We start from the raw sequence: 12,593 nt of genomic DNA on the forward strand, positions 1-12,593 counted from the left end.
TGCCAAAGAGGACTAAAAACCTTTGGGAACAGTTTAAGACATTAGGATATAGCAATAAGCAAAAAGATAAAGCCTCACATTTAACTCCATTTATCTCCTTTTTGAATCATTCGACAATAATTAGATTCCTTCATGATTTTTAAATTGGATTATCTCCTTTAGATACCACTGACAGTAACAGTATTCCTGGATGCACGTCTAGCGATGATGTGACAACTTACAACTGTACAAGAAAGGCCCATATATTTTAAATTTTATTTGCAAAGAAAATGGAAGATATCAATTTACATGTAAATCGGTTTCTCGGTTTTTAACCACAATCACAAAATAAGATTGCTTAGTATTGCTCTACAACAGGCGCAAATCGACAACACTAAGTTCATTAGGGCATAACTCCCATAAAAATGTTTTGATAATATGCATAAGTTTTATGAGATCATGTTGGGTAGTTTTAGAGGAGTTGTGATGGTGAGCTGATATATGATGATTTTCTTAGTTCAAATGGGTACAAATGTACAGATGTATAACTTAATTTCAGAAGTAACACGGTTTCTGATTGGATAAAAAATTTCGGTTACCATCTCATAGACCGAATTTTGTAATGACAGTGACGTCACCGTAACGATCCACGAGTTTATGATGACAAAACTTCTGTAGTGGTGAACGTAGTTTTAAATTAGGTGAAAATCCAGGCGGCAATTTTCGGAAGTAATGGCGAAAAATAATTAGATCAGAGTTATTGATCTTTCATTAAAAAAAACGTTGTTTTTACAATATTCTGCAGTAGCATTATCGGCATTTACTGCTTCAATTGCATTATTACAAACTTATTTCATTGAATCAGCAAAATTCAGTAGAATCAGAATTGAACAAAGTTGGCAGCTAATGCAGCTTTAAGCGGATTTATCTATATGGATAATGTAATCGCACTATGTTAGGCATTAAAGAGTCGACACAATGTCGTAAGATTCTGGATAGTTTATTATGAAGCATTTAGAAATAAACCCTGTAACAAAATATAACAATTAGTAACAAGAAAGTATATGTATAAGTTTCTGATTTTCTAAACATGAAATAAATCATTCTAATAGATTTACAAAACGTTTGTCATTCAAAAATTACTACTTGAACTGTCATTGCGTCACAGATTCATAAAATTAATAAATTGAATACTTAAATATTATCTGATCGAAAGTTACTTTTCTGTGTCCTTAGAAACAGTATAACACTTGCCAAAAGATCAAAATGAAAATAGTTACTCTCATTCGTTAACTTCAATATTATACAAAAATAAGCATATTAAAGAAAACTGAATTAGCAAAGCAAATAGCAAAAGCATCTAACTAAGCAAAATTAAGCTAAGCAAATCAAAAGCAAATCAAAGCAAAATACTAAGCAGATGTAAAATAAGCAAATGCAAACTGAATGATTAACCATACCTTATATGAGGTACAAAGGTTATGCCTCATTACATCATAAGGTAGATTACCAAATCTGTCATAATACCTGTGCAACAAATATTAAAGTATAGTTACTTTGCACAGACTTGTATACACTGAAATTCATATCTGCCTTAGACAAGTTAAATAAAAAATGTAACTCAAAAGTATTTTATCAAATCTAAAAATTTACTCATTTACTCTCGGACTCATTTCGCTCAGTCGCTCGTCATTCATTACGTTTATTTAAAATCAAGTTATTTAATTCAGGCATAAATCAATAACTCTTTTCTTAAATATTATGCCCGTTAGAAAATTACATTTACTTTTAAAAGTTTACATAATTCACACACCATTCGCCCAATACACATTCTGACTACGATAACATGTTAAAATGGAAAGTTACCCGTGCGTGAAACGATGTAAATCAATAATACAACCTAATAGAATAATGACCGAAAATGTAAAGATAAAATAATAAACTGACCTGAATTAACTGTAGAATTCCTCCAACATGAATAAGAAAATATCAAACTGCAAATTGAAGATGTAAATCAATAATACAACTGCAGCCTTGTATGCATATTCCAGTCTTTCCTTCATGTTCTTGATGTATTCCTGATTCTTTGCTTCCTTTCTAAGACCAAACGCTATGTCACCTGGCAATCGTTGGTTCCTGCCAAACATCAAAAAGTACGGTGAGTAGCCTGTAGATTCATGTCTGGTGCTGTTGTAACAGTAAACTAATGGTCCAACATAAGACTTCCAGTTTCTTTTCTGTTTTTCTTCCGGGGTTCCCAGCATACTCATTAATGTCCGGTTAAACCTCCCGCATTGTCCATTCCTTTGTGGATGGTAACTGGTGGTGCGGGATTTTACCATTCCAGTCAGGTTACATAGCTCTTTTATCAGCTTGGATTCGAACTGTGCCTCTTGGTCTGAGTGGAGTCTTCTGGAAGTCCGTAGTGAACGATGTAGTGGTTGTACAGAGCTTCAGCAGTTGTTCTGGCCGTCATGTTCTTTGTTGGTATGGCCTGCGCAAACCTGTTGAAATGATATGTTATAACAAGTAAATACTGTTGTCCTCCCTTTGATGGTTCGAGGGTCAGGTAGTCTACACACACAAGCTCAAGGGGTGCGCTGGTCTGTATGCTGACGAGGGGTGCTCTGTGGTTGGGGATGGCTTTCCTCCTTAAACTTCTTCCACAGTGTGCTATCCATTCCTCAACGTCTTTCGCTATTCCGGGCCAATAGAAGCGGTCTCTAAGAAGTGAGAGAGTCCTGTCCTTTCCTTGGTGCCCAATATCACTGTGAAATGACTGCAAAATGGTCGTGACTAGCCGTGATGGCAATACAAGTTGTTTCTTCATCTCATCATCACTGTTGACTACTCTGTATACGATACCTTCAAAAATCTTCATATGGTTGAACTGTCTCTTCAATATCCGATCTCCCTGTTGTGGTTTCTGTTGTTTCACCACCATCTCAATCCATCGTTTGATCATCCTATCCTGCTGCTGTGCTTTCTTCCAATCTATAATGTCAGTTGTAGATGGTCCATGTTCCACTTCTTCATCTTCATCCTTTATTATGTCGGGGTTGATGGCAAGACATTCTGTAAATGGTGTTGATACAGTTGTATTACAGAAGGCATGTACTGAGTCTCTACTGATATGAGCTGTTTCCTCTGCTGTTGGTAATCTGCTTTAGTCCATCTGCATCGCCATTGGTCTTTCCTGGCCGGTACTTGATGTTAAAGTTGTAGCTGGCTAAGTCTGCCAACCAACGATGGCCTGTAGCGTCTAACTTCGCTGTGGTTAGGAAATAGGTAAGTGGGTTGTTGTCCGTCCATACTGTAAAATTTTGACCGAACAGGTAGTCCTTAAATTTGTCGGTGATTGCCCACTTCAGTGCCAAAAATTCCAGTTTATGCGCGTGTAATTCTTCTCTGCTTTAGTAAGGCCTCTGCTTGCATAGCATATCACACGCTTCTCATCTTCTTGTTCCTGGTAAAGGACTGCTCCTAATCCAACTCCTGAGGCGTCTGTGTGCAACTCGAAAGGAAGTGTGGAATCCGTATATCCTAATACAGGTGCTGACGTAAGACGGTGTTTTAGGGTGGTGAAGGCTTTTTCCTGATCTTGTCCCCATTTCCATTCTTTCTGTTTCTTGGACTTTCTTTTGGTTCCTTTCTTGCCTTTCGTTGGTACTGGCATCAAATCTTTGAGTGGTGTAGTACTCTGGCTGAAGTTCTTTATGTCCCGACGATAGTAGCCTACAAAACCCACAAAACGTCTGACTTCCTCTGGCGATAATGATGTTGGCCAGGTGGTAACTTTGTCCGTCTTCTCTGGGTCAATCTCTTTCCCATACTCTGACACTATGTGACCCACAAACCTGATTCGTCTCTTGAAGAAGGAACACCTCTTTTGAGCTAATTTCAAGTTGACTTGTCTGATCTTCTCCAATACCAGCTTCAGGTTCTGCAGATGCTCTTCATATGTCTTCCCAAACAATGTCATCTATGAAGACACAGCATATACGTAGATTAGATTGTAATTCCCTAGACAGTCTTCCATCATTCTCTGGTAAGTGGCCGGTCTGTTGGTAAGACCAAACGGCATTCTGTTGTACTCATAAAAACCTAATGGACAGACTGTGAATGCCGTTCTCTCCTTGTACGGCTCATAAATCTCGATTTGATAGTATCCTTACTTCATGTCTATTGTAGAAAAATAAGTTGCTCCTGCTAGGCAATTCAAAAGGTCGTCGATTCTAGGGAGTGCATAGATCATGCGTGAAACGATGTAAATCAATAATACAACCGAATGGAATAATGACCGAAAATGTAAAGATAAAATAATAAACTCACATGAATTAACTGTAGAATTCCTCCAACATGAATAAGAAAATATCAAACTGCAAATTAAAGCAACAGAACAAAATCAGATATGTGTGTTCGGCTTGAACATAAATATGCAACTGCCTGGACTTCAAAAGGAATAAACCGCCAAAAGAGATATGACCAATGAAATAGTAAAGAGTGTGCGGCTAAATCAAGCGTAAAAAACTGACCATATAGAAATAGTTAGAGTGAACAATAATCAAGACGAAAACTGTCAACTGTCAAAGTCCGTCTATGTAAAATACACATTCATAATCAATTACAATCCGTAATTAATCTATGTTAAGTAAAGACAAAAGTTTCATATGATAATATTAATGATTTTATTTCAAACTAAAGTCAATATAATAAAATTAATTCAAATTACAAATAAGTACTCAAATATAATTTTTAACACAAATTCTGAATATTTACACACAATCACAATAATGTGGAGATACATGTACAATATAGTCCATGGACTATTGAATATATTTTATAGTGTGTGTGTTTGTTGTTTTCAGTTCATTGTTTACCTTACCTTAAAAGGGATGGATATGACTTTATAAAATTAGTTTTACCACTACGCAGATTTCATGCGCCTGTCCACATTCAGGAGATGTTGGTCATTAATGTGTATTTGTGTCGTTATAATACTTTTAATTTGATTTTGAAGAACTGTCGTCGTTCGGTTACCGTGGATGCCGGGGCCCTTCGGATCTTACTTAACGTATTTACACCAATTGGAGCATTACTTGTGATCTCTGAAGGTATTTACTACTTAATCGGACTTCCTGTTCTAAATGACGTCCACTGAAAATGTCCAAGGGTACAAAATGTATGACAGTATGTAACACACTGCCATTTTTTTATGTTTGTTTGTTGGGGTTAAACGTCCGAGCAGCAATATTTCAGCTATATTCAGACGATTGTTTAGGACCCAGGACTATTCCCTATCAGGATCTGCCAGGGAATAGGACATTCAAGGTGTGTCATGACCCAGGACAGCCTCTGCAACACCCCGTCGGGATTTGCTACGATTGTTGTTCTATCTGCTAACATAGACTTGTTTTTCTCACAGATTTGACAGAATTTAAGAGAGGTTGGAAATGATTGCGACTGTATTGATCAGTCTTAAGCATTATGATATACATTGGACAGGTGCGTTTCAATGAAATACTGATTTAAACAAAATTGTTTCTTTTTAATCGAAATATCGAAACTAGAGTTCCGTTACGTTCATTCATTTTTATAAGATTCACCTCACTTTTTTTATATTTCGTTCAAAATGTTTTACTCATTTCACATTTGGACATAGGCCGACAAGAGCTTAATAATGTATTTATCTACGAATCGGCCTCTGCTTGAAGGCTACATGGTGATTCCTTAAAAATAGTGTTTTTTTTTTTTTAATTTGTATAGACTTCTGGTGCGGCCGTCCCATATACGTTCCTCATTTCCTCATCAGGCCTAGAAAAATTATGTGTTTCCGGCAACCCGACCTACCCTATTTTTTTATGGAGTCAAAAAACCAAAACAAAAAAAATACTGCTTTTCAGCGTTTCCGTCACCGATTTTTTTTTACTAGAGCCGTATTGCTCACCGATGTGGGGGTTCAAAATTCATAAAAAAAATATATGAAACATCAGTACATCGGTATTCAGCGTTGTCATAACAGAGGCAGCAAAACCGGTAGGTTAGGTTTCGATGTGCTACAAATCTATAATTTTTTTTTTCAAAAAAAAAAAAAAAAAAATACAATGTACCTACCGACTCTTAATTTTGAAAGAGATATTACCGGAAACACAATTTTTTTAGGACTCATTGTCAATTCAGTTTAGACGTAACTTTTTGCCTACATATTTATTTCTTCAAACATGTACATGCATTTGACAAGTACATGTATGTTGAAGATAATAAATTTGCCAATTGTACTTAATATGTTTGGAGCATTTAATGATCAAAACTACGCATAAATATGATCTATACATGTATATACATGTATGATAGTTCGAATATCAACCCGGTACATGTACATACATATAGACCAGGTACACCGGTAGGGTAAGCGTCCTCTGCTTTTCTAGAAACACCCGCCGATTTGCTCATAAAAAATCAAGTCTGGGGTAGAGAAAACAGGTAAGGAAACTATGACACGTTGAACAAATCAGTTTTCATGGTGCAGATGGATAAAGTACCATAACGATCCATGAGTTCATGATGACGACCATAAAACTTCTGCATTAGTGATAACTTCAATCTTGTAGCAACATTACCCTGTTCCAGAAGCCTAATTGTAAGAAGTCTTACTAGCGCGATACAAAAAGTCTGCGTAGTTATGGCAAACTCTGGCATAACGTATGAGTTATGATATCAAAACTCAATTTTTCATTATCATCATTATCATTCATGTTTGTTTCATCATCCATTTTCATATTCATCGACTAAATATAACTGAAATATTGCTGCTCGGGCGTTAAACCCCAGTAATCAATAATCAATCTATACGCAGGTGCTGAACAGATTCAAAGTGTCTGGATCCGCCCCAAGACTTTTAACTAATTCGATAATCTACTTACAGATGTAAATACTAACAGTAGTATTCCATTTCCCAATGCATTTTCAGGTAAGCACTGGTAATATTTCTTTTACTTACTGTAATGTAATATTTCCTCCTAACGTTTTTCTTTTACATGACATACAAATAAATTCATAATGTATTTTCAGTAATAAAAGATTGGTGAAAATTCTCAACTAGCTTGGTCACAAAAATCAGCCCCCGAACTTTGATTGGTATTTTACCCTGTTGACACATGCAAATTAAATGTTTCAGTACATAAATAGTATTCAACTTTCTTTTAATGTTATGGGAAAAGACTACCAAAGGAAAGACGTGTTAATAAAAGGTATGGGCATTGATAAATTAAATCAACAAGAATTTAATTATGCATAAAGAAAATAATCATTTATTTTTCTCGGCCTCCACTGTGTATTCGAAGGATGCCACTGTATTTGCACAATAGTTGTCTCCAGTTAGCTGATTCAATGCGAATTTTCCCCTTGAAGATGGGGCATCTATAGTTGCCTTTCCTTTCTGTTCGATTAACAAGAACTGGTATCGATGAGTTCCTTCTGGAGGACTTGGACCAGCGTACTCTGGTTAAATTAAAAAGACGTTAATGTATTATGATCAAGTATTGTAAATCCCCCACACCCCCCCAAAAAAAAATGATTGAGTGGATGATTATGGTTTAACGTGCTATTGCAGATATTCGTGCATTTAAGGAGAGCAACTGACAAATTCAATAAGCCATGTTGTGTACTTGAACAACACGCTAAGCTAGCTCACGGAAGCAATAGCCGCACGCCACCCCACCCAGACACATTATTATAACTCCGAGAGACAGTAAACCAGTCGTCATTCCATCCAATTGAATATCGCATGCTTGACTTAAAAGCAGTGATTCTGGTTTTAAAGCCTACATGTATGTCCTTTTTAAGTAATGGCGGCCATATTTAACTAAATAGTGTCCACACGTATCATATCATATATTCCAAAATAGGATGATAAAAGTGATACAAACCTCCCCACTTTACGGACCGGTGTAACTTAAACAAAATCAACCTTGATTTTGCATAGTACTAAACAACTACGCAAAGATAAACATAAATCATCCAATCTGTTCCCATGTTATCGTCCTGAAATTTCAAATAACATGGTCAAACAGTTCAAATTAATCTTAAGTTTTCAGCATAAACCTTTTTACCAAACGGCGATTCTAGACTTTATTCATATATTCCAGACAAAATCCATTGAAAGTGATGACTGGAACACCACGTTACATGTACATTTGTAACCACGGATGCCAATTTTAAAACTTGCCTATTTTCGTTGTCCCGCTGAAGAAGTCTGAGCCCTGAAATAAAAATTATCTTGCATTTAAGACATTTTGACAACATCAATTCAAGTGGTATATTACATGTACCATGCACTACTTAACTGTTCATCTCATATTTTGAATTACAGAGGGAAATCAAGGGAACCAGTATTCGTAATATAATAAAAAAAAAGAACATACATTGTTATCTAGGGATAGTGGCCAGACAAATAAAATATACTGTAATATAGATACATTTCGTTTTACGTTCCCTTTTCTGCTCATTTGATATGGTTATTCACATCTTCCAATTAATCATCCTATTACTAACACAACAAAGAACATGAAATAAAAAAAAAACATCACACACACAGAACAAAAGTAAATGAGGAACCCAGACACCATTACAATGAAGAATTGAACAGGTGCAATGGTAGAAAAAGGACTGTCATTATTTAGGTGACAAATTTTGAAGAGAATCCTTGTTTTTTTTCCTTCAAAATGAAAGCATGGGTATTTTACACGTGTCGAGAACTAAACTTGATACTACAACTGATATACATGTATCCGCATATCTTTCTCCGTTTCTTGGGGTGGGGTCCTTGTTTGCAATTTTTTGGTTTATTTTTTTCTCACTTCTGTGCTTGACTGTTTGTTTGTTTGTAGTTTTTGCTATTTCAGTCACCTATACTTTGTCAATTTTATCAAGGTCACATGCCCAAAAGCATTCCTCGACCTAGATACATTAAAAATGTTTAAAATACAAAATGTATGATTTCTTTTTATAAAACTTGGTAGTTTTGTCATCCGAAATACTTTCTTTCTATGATATTTTTTTTAATCAAAGTGCTCAACGCACTGAAAATTCATTCATTAGCGCCACTGTAAATTCATTAAGCTTAAATGAAACGAGCAGACACGTACATGTATGTACACGTAGCTCTGGATTTGAATTTTATATTGGTTTGGACACTACTGTTTTGAGTTCTACACATATATAATTGACAGTGTAGGTGTCATAAGACTACAATTGAACAAACCTTTCTTTGAAGCAAGGTCTGTATATCGCTTAAGGAGGTAGACCTAGGTAAAGGGACATAACTCTGTAAATCAATGATAATTATGTTTGTATCATATTCAATTTCCCCAAAGCCTATCAAGCTTTCATTTGAAACAGAATGATATCAGTCCAAGTTACTATGACGCTTAAATGAGATTGATGTAAAATTCTGAATACAAACGTTTCAGTGATTTGTGCCCATTACCCAAGGTCTACCTTCTTAATTCACTATCGTGAAATCTTAGACGAGTCAGGGATTCTAATTGGGTAAGTCCGAGGTCTTGGACTTTCCATATGTGACACAGACTTATTTCAAATTTCATGAGCATACAAAGTTAATGTGGTTCTTGGACCTTTAATTCAATACAATTTAATTCAATTGAATTAATCTGTAATGAGGACTTTTGGTTTACATTACAATATACACTATTAGGTGCACTTTTGATTTGAAATTTACAAAGGTCCTTTGCCCGCATTCCCAAAATGAAAATTTTAAACCCCAACATGTAGCAAACACATTCTGATTTAAATATTTTGTCTATACCTTTATATCTGTGACAAGCCAATGGAGCCAATACTTCAAACGTGGCTGATCTGGGCTCGGTGCATCAGGGTCAACCATCACTAGTGTGTACAATTTACCTGAACTCTGGAAATGAAAAAAAAAAAACAAACAAAAACACTCATTACTCTTGTAATGCATGTATTACTTTTAATACCGAAAATAATCATGACTTACACCCGTCTGACAAACATTATGGTTCTTGAATTGAATAAACAAATAATCGACGTAGAACAACTTTTTAACGCAATGTTTTGTTTTTGTTTTTTTTTAAATTAAAATAAAATCTACTTCTCATGCAATGGGGCACTACTGTCCCGTGTAATTTCGGGTTAGTGTAACATATATGTGACTGAAGACTTATAAGGATTTACAATCTAAACTGCTTTTGCACTGTTCGTTGAACACTTTATTGTTAATTTTATCTTTAAATTATTTTTAGAAAATGTTTGATGAAATAAAAAGAAATGAAACACACATAACCATCAATTTCATAGTAATAAATGATAAACACTATTATTAGAATTATTTTAGACTCATCTATATCGATTCGCAAAAATTACACTCATCAACTGAACGTGTAAAATTGAAATGTTCTAAAATGCAGGTGTCCTAGGGACTACAGTTAGATTTCTTTTTAAATGCAGTATATGTCTTTAAATCGTACATCACACGAAATGTTAGATTCTATTTATTATTCTATTTTATCCATATAGAAAAAAAGTTGCTAATTATAGCGAGCGCCGCGAAGCATTGTGAGCTCTACCGTTATTACGCGTACTTTCTAAAGTTCTCTTAAGATTCCCCAATATACTAACGAAAAAAAGTCATGTCCCGGAAGTAACAAAAAGTGACTGTCCTTACGGAGAAAATTCATCATTTCCTTCATTCAAACATATAAAAAAATATAGGTTAAGATTACGTTTCAGTAAAAATAAATTCATCTTTTCTGATAGTTTTCAAGTATTTTATCTAATTTGTTTTACTTCTTTAAAGAAGTGAATGTTATGTTTATAAAAATTTCACTGAAACACGTGGATGTACGTATATGTATCTCCGCTGTTCCACTGTTGCTGTTATCAAGAACCTAACCCGCCTCGAAAAAAAACATAACTCCGATTATATTATCAAAAAGAAGCATAGCTATTCTAAGATAGGTAAGGCAATCATATTCTTGTCGGGAATAATTGCAGCTGTCGTCTGAGTTTTGTTTACGTCATATGATATGTGTAAAATATTCCCACCGTCCGTGGAGAAGTGTAATATTTCCGGTATCTGTACAGATTGATCTGACAGGCCAAAACTGAAATGGATGTTGCTAGAGATGCACATAAAGGATAAAAATGTAAAGTATTGCGAAGTGCTATAAAGTTAATGACTATTTTGAGAGTGAGGGGAAAGTGGGGTATGGGGTTGGAATTTTCGGGAAAAATTTGTACAAGTCATTCCTTTATTGAAAAAAAACTCCCCCATTAATTAAAAAGACAGATTTTGAAATACAAATATTGATCTTGCTTGGTGGTTAAATATAAATAAAAATATTGCACTTGTGAAGCAAAAATTTTCATCCGAGTCGACCCCCACCCTCTTTGTAATCTCCATTACTATTTTACGAGTCTCGCACAGACGGTACATGTATGGTAAAGCTCGCGGTGCTCGCTGATTTAGGCAATGCCTACCCCATATTATAAAAGCGTTTCGCATACTCAAGTACATGAACGATTTTCATGAACAATAATAGCCAAGGACGTAAAGAAATCCTTTAGTCGGTCATAATTATATATCACAAATACCATATGTAAGTGCAAAGTATTGAGTATATATTCTTAGCAGGAAAGCGGCAATTACACCAAGTAAAAGAACAGAGTCAACTGATCGTCAGCGTCTCTCATACCGTGCGTTTGATTGGTTGACACTGCATGACGAAAAATTTTGGGTGATTTTTGTAGTTTATTAACCACACAGGCAGTCAAATTATAATCCTCGAAGCTACATTATCTTAGCTGTATAATGAACAAAATGAAGGGTGTAACGGATATACGGAAAGTGCTATCATTTTCAACATTATTGTCATAGTATTTAATCAAAACAAATATTAATCAGATTTTCAAGTGGGTAATGCAATTTGATGCACTAACTGCTGTTGTGTGTGTCGGTTTTTAGACTTTTTTTTCTTATTTTTCTTTCGATCGTTTATTTAGATCTAGCATGTCCAATGCATTTAGTCTAGAAGTCATGATATGTTACATTTTGTATCTGATGTTTATGCTGCATTTATCTGGAGGCGATCGAGTAAATAAAGATCAGTTTCCCATTTGAACATAGTAAATGTCGAACCATGCAACTTACCAGGCCGGGGTAACTAATCAACGGTGCCTTTTTTGTCGCTTCTTTTTTTAACAGACTCCCACAAGTAGGGTAATTTTCCAACGCAAGTTTTTGCTCTCCACAAAACGACTGAGGGAGCTCACAACATAATCCATAAATCACAAGAAGGAAAAATGTAAACAAGCTTGACAACACAGCGTACATCTTTCTGTCATTAAATTGTTTACAGTCAAAATAACGACTGTACCCAATTACATAACACCGCCTCCGGAAGCGTATCGAATAAACCGTTTGTCATAATCAATGTATTAAAAAAGATGTATATAAACAAGTTTATTGACAAAGTTAACAATATCTACCACATGTTACACTCTTCATATAATGGTCTATCCATATTTGTTAGATGTACATGTACATAAGACTTTTTAGTGTAAATGGATAT

The 12,593-nt window shown here is 35.1% G+C and overlaps 1 protein-coding gene across 1 annotated transcript; it reads right to left on the minus strand.

Annotated features, from left to right (window-relative positions):
• Window positions 1-7,261: 7,261 nt before the first annotated feature.
• Window positions 7,262-12,445, minus strand: LOC148610242 (protein D2-like). The gene is made up of 4 exons (XM_088542517.1): window positions 12,173-12,445; window positions 9,806-9,910; window positions 8,207-8,240; window positions 7,262-7,479 (listed from the first exon to the last, which is right to left on the minus strand). Exons 1-4 carry the CDS (start codon window positions 12,353-12,355, stop codon window positions 7,286-7,288), a joined length of 516 nt encoding a protein of 171 aa, XP_088398643.1. The 5' UTR covers window positions 12,356-12,445; the 3' UTR covers window positions 7,262-7,285.
• Between the last annotated feature and the right edge of the window lie 148 nt (window positions 12,446-12,593).

Source organism: Perna viridis, chromosome 8 (assembly GCF_037379345.1).
Source record: "Perna viridis isolate PV_CMFRI_1.1 ecotype Kerala chromosome 8, ASM3737934v1, whole genome shotgun sequence".
NCBI lineage: Eukaryota > Metazoa > Mollusca > Bivalvia > Mytilida > Mytilidae > Perna > Perna viridis.